This window comes from Mus caroli, chromosome 16 (genome assembly GCF_900094665.2).
Source record: "Mus caroli chromosome 16, CAROLI_EIJ_v1.1, whole genome shotgun sequence".
Taxonomy (NCBI): domain Eukaryota; kingdom Metazoa; phylum Chordata; class Mammalia; order Rodentia; family Muridae; genus Mus; species Mus caroli.
The window spans coordinates 40519497-40535836 of NC_034585.1; the positions used below are offsets into that span (position 1 = coordinate 40519497).

The 16340-nt window shown below is 44.1% G+C and overlaps 1 protein-coding gene across 2 annotated transcripts; it reads right to left on the reverse strand.

Annotated features, from left to right (window-relative positions):
• Positions 1-117: 117 nt before the first annotated feature.
• Positions 118-14386, reverse strand: Tigit (T cell immunoreceptor with Ig and ITIM domains). 2 transcript variants are annotated; one of them, XM_021184431.2, is made up of 4 exons: positions 14268-14386; positions 12596-12925; positions 9798-9895; positions 118-351 (listed from the first exon to the last, which is right to left on the reverse strand). In XM_021184431.2, exons 1-4 carry the CDS (start codon positions 14329-14331, stop codon positions 118-120), a joined length of 726 nt encoding a protein of 241 aa, XP_021040090.1. In that variant the 5' UTR covers positions 14332-14386. The 2 variants fall into 2 exon arrangements, 1 of the variants encoding a protein (XP_021040090.1); XR_003835105.1 differs by lacking the exons at positions 118-351; positions 12596-12925 and having other exon boundaries at positions 9627-9895; positions 14268-14340.
• Positions 14387-16340: the final 1954 nt, after the last annotated feature.

A 16340-nucleotide genomic window follows, 5' to 3' on the forward strand; every position in this document is an offset into this window, starting at 1 on the left:
GGAGTGGGAGAGGGAGAGGGAGGAGAGGGAGAGGGAGAGGGAGAGAGGGACAGGGACAGGGACAGGGACAGGGACAGGGACAGGGACAGGGACAGGGACAGGGAGAGAGAGCTGTCGTTAGCCAGTCTTCGATACAGCAATGAAGCTCTCTAGGCTTCTGTAGCTCAGGACATTAAAGTAGTCCTGTGGGTCAGCAGAGTCATCTTCTGCCTGCTCTCCACAGGGGCCAGCAGGGGCAGCTTGTGTCTGGACAGGGCCTCCAGGGGATGAGAGACTCCTCAGGCTCCATTCCTGTGGCTCAGCTTCCGTTCTCCCAAGGCCACTTTTTATAGAATGCATTCTAATAGACTTCTAGGATTAAACAGAGTAAATACACAGGGATGTTACTCAAAATCTACTTCACAAATGACCCATACTTAGAATCTCTTTTCTAAGTATGAACACACATGCACACACATACACACACACAACAGAAGCAAACTTGTATTCTTACCAATACAAAATCCTTAGCCCTTAATTCTCCTACTTTGTTGTAGCTTTTTAAAGATTCTCATACAAGATATTTTGATCCTATTCTTTCCCCTCTTCCAACTCCTTCCAGCTCTTCCCCCTCTCCCTGTCCACTCAAGTTTTTTCTCTCTTTCAAAACAAAAATCATTAAGATAAAAAAAATCAAAATCAAACAAAAAGCATGCAAAAAAAAAAAACCCATAGAATTTATTTTATGTTGACTATTTCTGGACATGGGATCTGGCATGAAGTGTAGTTGATATAAATCCAGTGTTACTCTCTTGGAGAAATCTGGTATCAATTGCAAGTAGCTTCTGGATTAGGGGTGGGACTCTGTGTCTACTTCCCATTCTCCACATAACTCACTGTGAGTAGTAATAGCTCTAATGAAACTAACGGGCCATCCCGCAGCCCTTACTTATTTCCTGTTCTCTTAACCACAAAAGCCATGTCTTCCTTCCAGCTCTCTTTTCTTCTACTCCTCACAGCAGATACACTGTTCATTCCTTCCTTCTCTTTGACTTCTATACACCCTGCTTTCTCCTCCTCCCCCTCCCCTCCCCCTCGCCCGCCTCCTCCTCCTCTTCCTCCCCCTCCTCCTCCTAGTGCCCATCTTCAGCGAGCCTGGCCCTTTTCTCTTTGCACATTGGCTCTCCAAGCCAACAGGTTACCCAGGAGCCTCTGCTTTCTCTCAATGCTTTCTCTCTGCTCTCTCTCTCTCTCTCAATGCTCTGAGTCAGCTCATCCACTGTAGACTCCAAACAAGACCTCTCCTCTAAAGACTCCTCAAGTCGCCCAGGATCTGCAGTGAGCTACCAGTCCACTTGCCTACCTACTCAACATGGCCTGGGAAGAGAACCACAGCACCCTTGGACTCAACGTGTCTTCATGACAACCTTTGGGCCCCACCCACAACCTGCTCTTGTCTACATTCCCCCTTCTGGGTAAGAGCACAGACTCTTCGGATATATGGGAGTTCCAATCACCCATAAAAACTCTGATGGCTATTCTTGGTTGTCAACTTGACTACAGTGAGAATAAAACCCAAGTGGCTACATACGTGTGTCAGAGGTTTTTCCTTAATTAAATCATTTGAAGTGGCAGGACCCACGTTTAATCCAGATATTTTGAGATAGAAAAGATCCACCTTTAATCTGGGCCTCCCCTTCTGGTGACATGGAAGGTGGAAGCTTTCTCTCTTTGTCTGCTGGTTCTTAATTCTTGCTGGAAAGTCCATTCCTTCAGTGGCCTTAGACTCACTTCTTTGTGATTCTGTACACTGGAGACCAGCAGAAACATCTATCTAGCCTTGTGGACTAAACAACTGCACTTCTTTTACTTTCCATTGGTAGACTGACATTGTTGAACTAGTTCGACTGCAGCCTATAAGCCACTTTAATAAATCATATATATATATAATAAATCATATATATGTATGTATATATGTGTGTATACATATATATGTGTATATTATAAAACATATATGTATAATAGAACTTATAATGTGTATATATCCTATATATTCATATATCATATATGACATATATATATGTGTGTGTATACACATACACACACACTCACACACACACACATACATTCTCTAAGTCCTATTTTTCTAGAAAACGCTGATTAATACATGCCCCATCCAGTTTTCCTCTATCCCCTCTTCATTTCATCCCTTTTACCTGCTGAGGGGAAGAACCCCTTCATAGTGGTCTGATTTACATTTCCTCTTACGGCTAGGCTAACTTTCTACAAACCTCCATAAAGTGATTTTTCAAAGATAAAAACTGAATCTGCCATACTTCTGCTTAGGCTTCCACTGTACAGCAGAGGGATGCCTAGCCTGGGCTGAGTGATGTTCAACAGCCTGGGAGATTCCACTTCAGAGGATTTACAAATAATCTCAAATTATAATTAAAGTTTTGTGTAAAGGTGCATTCTTGTTGGGAGAAACTCAGTGATTCATTACATTCCCCAAAGGAATCTGCGATGCCCCAGATTTTTTTGTCCCACTCATGCCCATCTCTCTGGCTTTATCTCCCACTGTGTTTCACAACCAAAATGCCCAACTGCTGGGGCATACATGCCAGAGAACTGCCACTTATTGCAACCCAGCTCTGAGATCAGACACAGTTAGCTCTTTCTTCTCAACAGCAATTCTACTGACTTCTCTGATTTGGAATGAGTTTATGGGCATAGACAGAAATCCCTTGAAAAGGACAAAGCCACCAGTTGCTCAGATTTCTCTCATTCTGTCTAAAGTCTCCTTTGACCACATTGCATCTCCTCTTGTGCTACTCTGTGAAGGCCAACTGGTTTACCTTTCTACTTTTACCAGGCTCCAATGTCCAAGTTCCCAAAGGGGGTGCTATGTTTCTTTTCGTAATCTCAGAACCCATATCAGATGTTCAATCTATATGTGTCTTAGAACTGAAATAGACATGCATGCCCAGTTGAACGGACACACACACACACACACACACTTATTTTTAATACAGTCACATAGAAAAGAATCCAATTTTCCAAGTCAAAGTATGATATCACAGCCAACAAAAAAACTTGCATTCATTGAGACTAGACAGAGCAATGAAATCTGTTCAGTGACACCAACCACAGAATCCATGTTAGAGTGTCACCCATGAGGTTTGTGACAATACAGGGAAACTGGAGAACATTGGCCACAAGCAGTGTGGCAGAAGTGTATAATAACATTTGGAACTTCTGACATTCTCTCGGTCTTACTGGCAGCTGCTCTAATACATGTCATTCACCCACTTTATGTATCTGATTGACAAAAATTACAAAGAGCCAGGGACTTGGAAATTGGAGCAACCAAGGCACATGGAACTTGTCTTCACCATACCCTTTGCTTCCAAGACAGAAAGTGCCACCCTATTGGTGCCAAGCCCAACTGTGCACCAGTATAGGCAAGGAGGTGGAGAAGGGAGGTTATAAGGACACTGTAGATGTGTAAAGTCAACAAATGAAAAAAATAAATATGATGAATCACTACAGTCATGGAGAAGCTGGGCACTAAGAGACACTGGAATCTCAGAAGGATACATACAAGCCACTGGTCCCCCAACTCCCATTTCTTCTCAGTAGAAGTGGCTAACCATTAAGATGAAAGGAATGGCTGCCATAGTTCATGCTGGTGCTGTGTTTAAAATGATTCCAACATCCCTTGATACAATGCAATCCATTTTTAATATGAATATTCAATTATTTCTCAAAGACTAATTATGACTCTTTGTGCTTGTGTGTTCTTATTCTCACTCTTGGTAAGACTGACCACTCTTTCTTTTCAATTTTAAGACTATTTTGAGCTCTAAAAGTCCTCTGGGAAATGCAAATATTCCTCAGACGGGTCCCTAAGCTGTTCCATTTCCATTCTACCCTACATGGAGACTCTATAATTGTAACCAGTTAAAAAAAAATAGGCCTGAGATTAATGTACTAACATTGTCCTAGAGAACCAAGTGAAGCTACAGAAATCGCAACCGAGTCATCTTGGGACAAACAGTGCTTTCTAGTAGCATGTGAGGAGAATGAACAGTAGACAGTGGGATTGTCAGAGTCACTGTCCATTATCTGACACACATTAACTGTTCACAATATCTCACTGGCAAATAATATTTATTCATATAACACACACAAACACACACACACATGCATACACATTTCCTCCTACCCCAACATAACATATGTTCTCTGCATCTGTCCTAGAGGAGCCAATATAATAAGGTGATGGATTTCTGAAATTATTTAGTGGAAGGATGATCACAAGGTGTTCACCCCTGTCACCAGTCCTGTCCTCATAGGCTGCCTTTTAGCATCATTCTCAGGAATGACTCACTAGTTTAAGACAGGTCTTCAGAATAGGGGTGGGAGTGAAAAGTCTGCTGTGAGTGACCTGGGTTCTCAGAGGGAGGCTAGTGAGGGAGGCCAGAGGCATGGGATGCAAGGGTAGTGCCAGCATCACTGACTTCCATAGTGTCTCTCCCCTGCAGACGGATGCCAAAGTAGGAGATGCTCCTGTAGAATGGGATCCCTAGCAGCAACCAGGATAAGGGGACCTCAAAGAAGATGACTGTGTGTAAGAAACAAAGTAGATAGAGCTATTGATATATACACTTTCAAATACTACCAAGAATACATGAGTGAAGTCTAAAGCCAACCATCCCATGAAAAGTCTGGATGTTTTGTCCAATTTCCAGATCTATAAACAGTACTACATAGATACAAAATATTTATCTCTTGGCTCCAGTCTCAACCTTTGTCATCTTCTGTGCTGCAAGAAGACTGCATTGCATGCATGCACTACACTAGGGGGCTCACTTGGCCTCCATGTAGAACCACAGGGGAATAAAGGAACAGAGAGTGAGAAGAAGGTATGTATTCTCCCACAGTCCATGCAGGGTGGGCCTTGAACTGGTTGTGACCTTCACTTGAAGGTCACAGCACTTTTCTACGTGACCCATCTGTATGCTCCTTCCCTTCCAAGTTCCAACAGCCACCCTCTCGTCTCTCCTAAATATGCACAAAGCTACCTTCTTCCCCTTTATGGTCTCATTATGTTCCCTCTAGATCCAATTAAAGTATCTGTGAACAACCCAGTTCCAGAGAACTATGTGTTCCCTGGTCATACCTTGACTAATGTTTTGGACAAGAAGAGAGCAAGCCTTAGAGATTATTTCTAGAGTACAAGATAGCAGCAGAAAGGATGAAGACTAGTCAGGCAACAGGGAGGGTGTCAAAGAGAAAGCCAAGGAGTGGTACTGTGTACCTGGGGGAACAACAGGAATTGAGAGCTGCCGGCTTTTCCTCTTTCACAGTCTCCATTATGACCTAAGTTAGTCTGGGTGCCTGACATGAAAATTAATCTGCCTCACATCCTTAGGAGACGATATGTCCTTCTGTGTCTTCAGGGCCACTAACCCTTTGTTCCAGAGCTGAAGGATGCTAGTGATAGCAGAAGCCATCTGTTCACCAGTCACCCTCACTGTACCAGCTCAAAGGTAAGCTGTTATTCTTGTCACCTCTTTCCTCTGGTGGACCACTTCTCACATCCTCATCTTTTCTTAGATGTCTCATTTCATAATTATGTCTGTTATGCCAGCGATGACATAAAAGAAAATACTATGGATAACCAGCCCCACCCCCATAGCAGCAATCATATTCTGCCACTGCTGGGTCATCACCTCCCTGTTTGTCAGTTCTGAATAATAACAGAAGGTCAGTGGCCAGTTCTCTGTGAATCAGGTAGATCAGCAGCCATGGCATTCCTCTCAGAACCAGGAAGAGGAAGGATGAATCACAAGACAATGAAGGTTTTTACAGATACATTGGGCATAATAATAGAAGGTCATATATTACTTTCCAAAGCAAGTGGAACTTTTTCTAACAGTTGGGACCTGTTAAGTTCCTTTGGGATCAAGTTAGGAGGATCCACAAGGTGCTTAGACAACTAAGCAGGGGAGATCTGAGGCTCAGACCTGAATAATCACTGCAGAGAACACAGCTTTGCTTCTGCTGCCAAAACATTTTCCCAATCTTCCTTCCAGTGCCTTCTCAGTTAAAAGATCAAGGCGAAGCACTTGAACCTGGGGCTCTCTTCATTTGTGGATCAGGTCTGAAGACAATAGATTTGAAGTCCAACATGGTGTATTTATTGTACCCATATCCTTGGTATTGATACACAGGAGCTTGATATGCAGGAGAAGGCAGCAGTCTCATCTGCACAGAAAACTGATGGAGTTTAAGAACTAGAAGATGAGGTGAAAGTCGGTCTGACTTTTATAATCAGTATGAAGACACATAACTCTAGAAGCAGAAGAAGTAACAGTACAAAACTATGGATAATTGTTTTCAGATGGCATACAATATAAAGCCAGGTAGAATCATAAGTCTTTTAATTTAGGATAGATGACTGGGTGTATTTATGCAGCACTCCAGAGGGTCTGAATGAGATGGGAGGACCTGCCCTGAATGTGGAATGGGCACCCTTTTGGGACTCTTCTGGAATAAGGGCTTCAACACCAGTGAGAGTGGCAGAGAGACGTCACAGTGGGTGGACACCAGGACAACTCTGGAAGGCCCCTGTCCTGGGTCCAGTTTGTATTCATTTTTTATACTGCAAAACCACAGGTGGGGTGGGCAAGCAACCAGAGTTTTATGAGGCGGTCAGCAGCTTGTTAAGGGCAATGGCCTTTAGCTATTTCTCCAAGCCATTACGTTCCAGGTACCAATTGATGGCATGCTTGGCATTACAAGTGGTGCTTAAGTAAATCAACAAATGAATATGTAGTCATCGGTCCTTCCTATTTTATTCTACTTCAGCACCATTCCTGTGGTGAGGAAGGGAGTTGAACACTAGCATCCGTATGACTTCGCTTCCTGGATGTAATCAGCCAGCTCACACCCTGCTACCATCTGCACCTTCCTGGTCCTGATGGACTATCCTCCAAACTGTGAGCCAAAACAAGTCCTCCCTTCCCTGCGCTGTTCCTGTCAGGTAGCTCATCACAGCAATAAGGAAAGAATTTCAACCCGTCATCAATGATTTTATTCAGGCGACCTGGGATTGCTAGTACCCCGACAGTAGCTGCCTGCCAGTTGCAAAGGGCCATATGGAGGAGGAAGAGGCTGCAGTTTTTCATGGAGAATGTCCAACACACCATGAAAACTACCAGGCAAGAGAAGAACATATGGCTGATAATCAAGAATAGACAATAGGAAAGACCCAGGGATGCTGTAATTAATAGGACTATCCGGAACAGACTTCAGAATAACTGAGAAATACAGATTGGGAGTTTTGACAGGCAACAAAACAAAGGACTATTTAAACAAAGGATGGATACATCAAAGGAGATGCTTGGTAACCTGGATGGTAAGCTAGAAGAAAAGACCCACTACAAAACATGGAGATATGAACAGGCAGGACATATAAAAAAGACTAGGAGACATATGGAAGGAGGGAAAGCATCAAAAGTCCCTGCAACGAGAGGTCCAGAAGGAGGAGAAAGCAAGAACAGAGAAGGACTATATAAAGAGAAATGGCTATGACTGACCCACAAACTGACAAAACCCATCAAACCACAGACTGAAAAAACCCACTTGATCTAAACCCCATACAGAATAAATACAAAGATAAGGACATCTAATTATATCATTGTACAAATGCTGAAAACTAAAGACAAAAAATGTTATACGAAAAGAAGAAAAGGCATTTTGAAGAGATGAGGATAAAACCCAGTTTCAAAATAAAATTTATGTAGTTTAGGATAATCTTTTCCATGTGCTAAAAGAAAGTACTGGTCAGCATGAGATCCTACACCTAGTAAAACACACACACCTTGTTAACAGCCGGGGCGTAGACACGTTTTAGGTGAACAACAACAGCAAAAACAAAAAAATCATTCTGTGCCTTTGCTGACCTGCACTGCAGGATATTCCTCAGGCAGAAGGAAAATGGCAGGTGGAAGCCAGGACAGTGAGGGCAGAGAGAAGAGTGGATGGAGGGGCGGAGCTGGAGGCATGTGGACTCACAAAACCATCACACTGGGCAGCAGGGCGCTGGCGGAGCAATGTGGAGGTGGACAGACAAGAAGGAGAGCTGATCTGATAGAAGGTTCTTGCATAGTCCAGGTTATAGAACACTAATTAATTAGCACTAGTATAGAGGAACTTGTAGTGTAAGTCCAGTTAAAATGTGTGGTCCCTAATATAACCGCTAAAAGAATACCAGACCACATCCCTAACAAACAGGTGTTTTATGTAATGACGCAAGCAAACTGAGGGGAAATTTAAAGGAAGAAGAGCAGCAGCCATGGGAGCTGCTCGGCAGTTAAAGGTGCTTGTTCTTAGAGAGGAACTGGATTCAATTCCCAGCACCCACACTGTGGCTCAGACATCTGTAATTCCAGTTCCAGGGGATCTGGCACCCTCCTCTGACTTCCACAGACATCTCTCCTGGTACACATAGATATATGCAGGCAAAACACTCATACACATAAAGTATATAACTCTAAATGCCAGTGGTCAGTACTGACATCATCTGTATACAAATAGCATGCCAATTGGCCCAGTTGTGTTTATAGACTCGGGTATGTATGTATCAAGAATTAAAGAAAAGGAGGGGAACAGGGTAGGACGGGGGGGGGGGCAGTGAGAGGAAGAAAGGAAAGGGGAAACAATGTGATTATATTTTAATTTCAGTATGTATTCAATATATAAAAATTAAAATAGAATGTATATAAATATAGCATAAATTGAATATATTGAAGTTAAAATATAATATATATAAACAAATAAATAAATCTTTGAAAAGCTAAGAATAAGACATCCTTCACTCCACAGACATCGTTGCTACCAGTCCCAAGCATCTAACCTAGAGAGTAAGCCCAGGGCCAGTAAGATGAAGTATTAGGAAACACAACGGGAGAGAAAGCGAAGAAAATTTCAGTGTGCACATCCCAGGCTGCATTCCCTAAAACGTTTTCATAGCGAATTGAAGTGGATGAGCTGGGCTTAAAGGACCGAGGAGACCAGACCAAAAAGGATTGAGAATATTTTAGCTCATCACAGACAGTAGTTACAAGACAGCAAGAATTCTTGAAAAAGCCTGACGCCTGACAGCCATGTATCACAACTTTGTGATATAGGACAGAAGTGTAACCTCCCTTCTTACATACAAAACAATGGAGAAAAGTTAAGTAAGGAGCTAAAAACCGTGCAGTCAGTGCCCAGCTAGAAACTTAACCCTCCCTCCAGGTCCCCTCACCCAGCTCTTTCAGCCAATGGCCTCTTAAACTCAAGGCAGTAAATGTCTCACTTTTGCCATGTGTCTTCTACTCCCCAAATTTGGGATGCTAATTTCTCAACCTACAGTAGTATGGACAGGCCCAGTGCAGCCAATGAGTTCTTAAGACTAAAAGAACTATCAGAGCCCCTGCACCCAGCACACAACCTCTATGATGCACCAAACTCAAAGTAGGTGAATTCTCAGGGCAGTGGCTTAAAAGACAGGCAGCAGCTAGCAACTGTGCGAGACAGAAAGAGGGGCAAAATGTAGGTATGTCCTGGGAGCTTGCAGCCTAGAGGAGGGAGCAGGATGAACATAAAATAATAAATGCATTAAACCACAAGAACCGTGAAAAGGCACAAGGAACAAGGGTAGAGATCACATGAGTGGCTCTCTGAGTAGAAAGGGAATCAGAAGACACCAGGGTCGCAAGAATGGGGTGATGGGGACAGAGACAGGCCATGTCCTATCCCTTCCTTACCTTTCTAGCCAGTACAGTCACCCCTGTGACCATTAAGCAAATGAGTCCCAGCACGGCAACCATGGTTCCTCCAAGCGAGGCAGTCTGGAACTGAGCCACTACAGGGAGAACAATATAAAGGTGAGTGTCAGAGGTCAGGTACAAAGCTGTCGAATTGAAGGAATCCTCAACTGTCTCAAAAATAAACAAACAAACAAACAAACCCAAAATCCATTCCTGTCATGGGGGTGCTTGCCTTTGATCTCAGCACTTGAGAGTCAAGAGGTAGGCAGATCTCTGATTTGAGGCCAGCTTAGTCTTTATGGTGAGTTCCAGGACAGAGGTGGGATATTCTAGAGCTGTCCTCCATTAAGAATCTTTAACCTTGGGCTGGAGAGATGGGTCAGCAGTTAAGAGCACTGACTGCTCTTCCAGAGGTCCTGAGTTCAATTCCCAGCAACCACATGGTGGCTCACAACTATCTATAATGGGATCTGATGCCCTCTTCTGGTGTATCTGAAGACAGCTACAGTGAACTCACACACATTAAATAAATAAATAAATAAATAAATAAATAAATAAATAAATCTCTTTTTTAAAAAAAATCTTTAGCCTCAATTCTGTGGTCTACAGAGAATCTCCCTGGTCTCCAGTGGAGTTGGGGGACCAATCTCCAGAGGAGTGATGTGCCTTGTGGATACCTCAGAGCAGATTTTGTCAGCCTCTCCCTGTTCAATACTTGTCTTCAGGAATCATAAAATGAAACAATGTCATCTAAAAGAAAACTTGGGGAGTGATGGAAAGGTGGCTCTGTGGTTAAGAACAGTGGCTGCTCTTCTGGAGGATCTGTTTGACTCCCAGCACCTACATACCACCTCACAACCATCTATAATCCCAGTCTTTTGATCCAGAGTCTTCTGGCCTCCACAGACACCAGAATGCAGGTAATACATAGATGTATGTGCTGCCAAGACACTCACACACACAAGATAAGTAGATAAATAGCAAGTAGACAATAAAATAAAAATGTATATATACATATATAGCAATAAAAATAGGTTAATTCAACACATAAACAATAAAGTAAAAACATATACATATAGAGCATAAAAACAGGTTAATTCAAAATTGAAACAAAGATTAACATTGAATTATGCAAAGAAAAGCATATAACAGTATCTTAGCCATATAGTCCAGTTGTGAGACCCTGGAAGGAGTGAGGCTCTTGCAACCTTAACTTATGCTGTTTTCTCTGTCTTTAGTACATAGTAGATGCTTAAGGATAGCTGTGATATGCTAAAGAAGAATGAATTCTAGGATACTTCTTCCCACCTTTGCTCTCTTCTCCAGGAGCTTGGGCAGGAACCCCAGAGTCCTGGGAAGACTTGAAATAAGAAAACGCCTGGCCCACATTCCTGAACACAAGGGATCATAGGAAAGGAGACTCCAGTATCTGATCCCTCAGGACAAAGACCATGCCTGGAAACTCCAAAGTCCCAGCATGCTCCTCCTGCTCTGAGGACTTAGACATGATAGGCCAGGCTGGCCCCTTCTTGGCCATAGCCATGGCTCACTCAGGAAGAACAGGGATAGAAGACCATAGCATGCACACTACACAGGAAGCAGTGTTTGAAAGGAAACGTTAAGGTAAACTTTGATCGTTTCAAAGTATATTCATTCTTAAAACTCATGAAACCTAAACTCCAACATAATTTCAATTCATATATGTTATTAACCTAAACTCCAATATAACTGATAGTATGCAGCTCTGAGTGTGGTGATCCATGGAGCCAAAACATCTGATTTAAAAATCAGCTTTCTCACCCTGAGCAATTCCAAGCCTTAGCTTCCACCACCATCAATCAGATGGGAATGATACTCATGATCAACACCTAACATGGCATTTGCTACATGCCTGGCATCATGCTAAGGGCTTTTTCTTACAGTAGATTATCCATGCCCACATTAGCAGCTCATAAAATCTTACAGCCATACTCACTGGACAAATTAATCCATCAGCAAGGTTTGGACCTACGATGTCTGGCATCAGAGTCTGAGCACTTTACTACCTTGCTAAACTATCTTTCAGATACGATTTTCATAATCCCTTTCCTCAGTAAAACTGGCTCATGTTTGTAGAAGAATAATCATTTATGAGGGTATTTGGAAGCTTTGAAGCTTCATCGTGCAAAGGTAGGTGACTATTATACTTTTTCACTCAGCACCTGCTGTGGCCTGTTTTAAATCAGCTCAAACTTAAGAGCTAATTCTTTTTTTTTTAATTAGATATTTTCTTCATTTACATTTCAAATGCTATCCTGAAAGTCCCCTATACCCTCCCACCCTACCCTGCTCCCCAACCCACCCACTCCTGCTTCCTGGCCCTGGCATTCCCCTGTGCATATGATCTTCGCAAGACCAAGGGCCTCTCCTCCCATTGATGGCCAACTAGGCCATCCTCTGTTAAGAGCTAATTCTAATTTGCATGAGTGATACTAAGTCATTAAATGAGCACCTTTCATGTATGACCTCATCTGCAAGTCTCCTCATTTTAGATAAGATGGATTTCCTATGCAAAATCTGTGGTTGTGCATGAGAACCAGCTGGATGATTCTGGAACGTATCAGATCCTAGCTCTGCCCCCACAAGGTTCTACGTTCATCACTTTCAGTTGCTCTATCTTTACTATGCCCCGAAAGATCCTCTAATGAGTTCAAAGTGCTCCAAGATTGAGACACTCTACTTCCTAGAGTGTGTCAGGGTGGTGTGTCCTATGTGAGAGAAAGTGGCTCACTACCACCTTGCCTCAAAGGACATACCTGAGCTTTCTTGGACCTTCAGGAATATTCTCCCCTTGTAAATCCCACTAGGATACGTATGATAGGTGCAGAAGTACTCTCCCGTGTCATTCATTGTCAGCAACTGGAAGGTGAGGCCTAGGCTGGGGCCTGGGACCACCCGCTCACTGAAGACTGAAGAGACATGCCACCCCATGTCAACACTGTAAATGGCCAGAAGCTGGTCCCGCTGCTTCCAGTCGACTTGGGTCACTTCAGCTGTGTCAGAGGAGAAGTGACACTGTAAGATGACAGAGCCACCTTCCTCTGCAGAGATATTCCCCTTTGTGTCTATCGTGCCTGCTGTGGCTCCTATGGGTGAGGGAAAAGCACACGTGAGTCTGTGCCAGCAGCTGCCCTTCAACCTTCCTGAAGAATCCCAGAGGGTTCAGAGTCCAGATCTGGCTCTAGGAACAGACGTCCACAGTCTGCAGTCTCTCCTGGTGCCCCCCATAGAGACCATCATTGCTTTCCAGAGTTTTTCTTCCTCTGCCTGTCACTCAAGGCCTGAAGTCACAGCCATGGTCCCTTTCCCATGGACTCTGTTCCCATCCCGCTCCCCATGGCTGCTTCTGAAGTTTGCTCCTGCCTCCCTGCCTCACTCTCACCCATTAGTCAGAGCTGTGCTTCCTCCTTACCTGAGGAACCTAGCTTTAAGCCCTCTCTTTTCCCCTGCATGTGATGTATTATTAAATGTTGTCTTATTAAATGTCTGGCTTCTTACTACAAGGCTTCTAGCACTTTGTCCACCTTCCTGGCTAGGTGGCTGATTACTTTCATGAACTTATTTAACTTTCCCACTTAGACTATCAGCCCGACACCAACATACCTTGTACTTCTCTCTAGGTTCCAGCAGTCTAGCCTCGTGTCTAGCCCTGTGTTTTGAAATAGAACTAGGCTACTTGATTGGCATTTGGGATGTCAGGAAAATGAGAGGGGGGGAGGGAGAGAGAGAGAGAGAGAGAGAGAGAGAGAGAGAGAGAGAGAGAGAGAGGAAACTTGAATCTACTTCTCAGCCAGAAGTAGCAGCATATGGTTTTAATCCCAGTACATGGGAGGCTGAGGCAGGAGGATCATAGTGCATTCCAGACCAGTCTTGGAAACATAGAAAGGCCCTGTATCTGTCAAACTAAACAAACTAAAGCAAAAAAGAGGGGGAGGGGAAGAGAGGACAATGAGAAAGAGGGAAAGAAGGGAAGGGAGAAGTAATGGAAGGGAAGAGAAGGGGAGGGAAACATAGAAGATAGGAGGGGAGGGGAGGTGAAGGGAAGACAGTAGAGGAGAGGGAAGAGAGGAGGAAAGGCCTTCTCCTAGATGAAACCAACTTCTTTGCAGCCTACCAGCCTGCCCCACCTTGGTTTCTTGGCTCCCAATCTTAGTCTATTCCCCAGCGTCCCTCTTGAACAGCTGTCCAGTCAGAGTCCCTAACCCAGAGGATCTATGAAATCCTTCCTCTGCAATCCCAAACGTGCATACATCCCTTTCTCAGTGATTGCCTCTTACCATGTGGTCACACAGAGCCTCAGAACCTCATACATACACAGAAGCTGACATACATACAGGCCTAGGCATATACTTAGAGCCTTCTCTACCTGAGCATCCTGGTGTCTGTGCCAAGCCCTCCTCTCTGCTCTGCTAGTTCTACAAGCCTTACCTGTAGCAAGGAAGGCAGCCTGTATCAGCCCCTGGACCCAGACCAGGAGCAGCCAGCCATGCATGCTTCTAACCAGAGGCCTACAGCAAAGTGGATGTGGCCTCTCCTCCAACTGAAACTGGTCCACTGCAGCTGTAAGGTGAAACCAAGCCTGTGAAAAGAGGGTCTCGGAAAAACTGACTGAGGTAAGAGCAGTGTCAAACGTGTAATGTTTTCTTAACAAGTACACAAAGCCGCATAGAGTGAGCCACAAGAAAGGCCATGAAGGAAACACACTGTAAAAACAAATAAAGCATGTGGTTAGAGATACACGGGTCTTGGGCAACTCGTATATTGACTACTTGGGTAGCCAGCCAATCTGTTGTTTTTAAGTTCTCTTGATGCACTTTTTGAAACACAAACTTTTATCTAAAGCATTCAAGGGTAGGTGACGCACAGGATTCTGAAGAAGTATTTCTGATGAGTCAGTCCCCTCCCCTCCCCTCCCCTGCCCTGCCCTGCCCTGCCCTGCTGCTTCAAGTTCCTGCCACAGTAACAGACTGTAACCTGGCCCTGTGAGCTCAAATAAGCCCCCTCTCCTCTAAGTTACTTTTTGTCAGGGCAGCGGCAACAGAAACCAAACTAGGACATCATCTTTTCTTTCTCTCTCCTTCCCCTTCTTCCTCCATCCTTTCCTTCATTTAAAAGGTCCTGAGTGCCTACAGAGCATCAAGCTCTGAAGAAACGAGGGTCGACAAAGAATTGCTCAGTGCTCAAGAGTTGACCAAAGTTGGTCTCTGTAAAGCCACTGGGAGAGGAGATGGAGAGGACACTGTCAGCTGTCGCCTGGACTCTTAGCAGAGCTGTATTGGCCATGCCCCATGGTGTACAGCCTGAAAATCTGTATTCTCACCAGGGGAGATCCAAAGCCTCATGCCCTGCCCATCCCACCAGTGCACAAATGATTCTCAACATCCAGGCCTCTGTCCCTCTCTTCTGTATGCAGGGTCCTTCTGTCTCTGATCAGCTTCCTCCCCTCTCTGGGTCTGTTCATTCACAAATCTACACAGAGACTCATGCATCCTAGGCCCGTCCTCCAAACCTGTAGACAGTGTTTGCCTTACCAGCTTCTCCGCAGCCTTCAAGGCTTACATAAAAATACATCTCCACCACTTTTGTTGTTGTTGTTTTGTTTTTGAGTCAGGGCTTCTCTGTGAAGCCTTGACTGAGCTGGAACTCTCTGTAAACAAGGTTGGCCTAAAAACTCAGAGATCTTCTTGCCCGTCTCTCTCTCCAGAGTGATGGGATTGAAGGCATGCACCACCGCCAAAGCCAGCCTCTCCGCCACTTTTTTAACATCTGAATGACTTTTAGCCAAAGAAACAGTAAGATCCAATATGTATTCAGGGTAAAATGCTGGGGCTAGACATGATAAGAGTTGCCAAACTTGGTTACCTGGGCAGACAAACCACAGGAGCAAGGGCTGGTGAGAAGAACACAACCCAGAAAAGGGCTACAGCATTAACAGTCTGCTTTTGTATCATGATGTGTGTAGAAACAAAAGAAAGTAGATTTGTCCCATTTGGAAAATGCAAAAAACTTAAGAGTTGGTTTTAGAAGGGAAAAGTTAAAGACTTCTTGCCCAGAGAGATGCTTCCGCAGTTAAGGGTGGGCATCACCAAGCATGACAACTTGAGCTGGATCACTGGTGCCCACATAGTGGAAGAAGAGAACTGACTCCCACGGTTGTCCTCTGACCTCCTGTGATGGCTTGTATATGCTTGGACTAGGGAGTGGCACTATTAGAAGGTATGCCCCGTTCAAGTAGGTGTAGCGTTTTTGGAATAGGCATGTCACTGTGGGTGTGGGCTTTAAAACCCTCATCCTAGCTGCCTGAAAGCCAGTAATTTGCTAACCGATCTTCAGATGAAGACGTAGAACTCTCAGCATTTCCTGTACCATGCCTGCCTAGATGCTGCCATGTTCCTGTCAGCCAGCCCCAATTAAATGTTGTTCTTTTAAGAGTTTCCCTTGTCATGGTGTCTGTTCACAGCAGCAAAACCCTAACTAAGACACCTCCGTACTCAGTCGTGG

Coding starts and splice junctions, on each gene's coding strand:
- Tigit (XM_021184431.2), bottom strand. CDS start 14,331: ATGCATGGCTGGCTGCTCCTGGTCTGGGTCCAGGGGCTGATACAGGCT. Junction 12,926..14,267: donor GGCTGCCTTCCTTGCTACAG/GTAAGGCTTGTA, acceptor CCTCACCCATAG/GAGCCACAGCAGGCACGATA. Junction 352..9,797: donor TGACTGTACTGGCTAGAAAG/GTAAGGAAGGGA, acceptor GTTTAATCCTAG/AAGTCTATTAGAATGCATTC.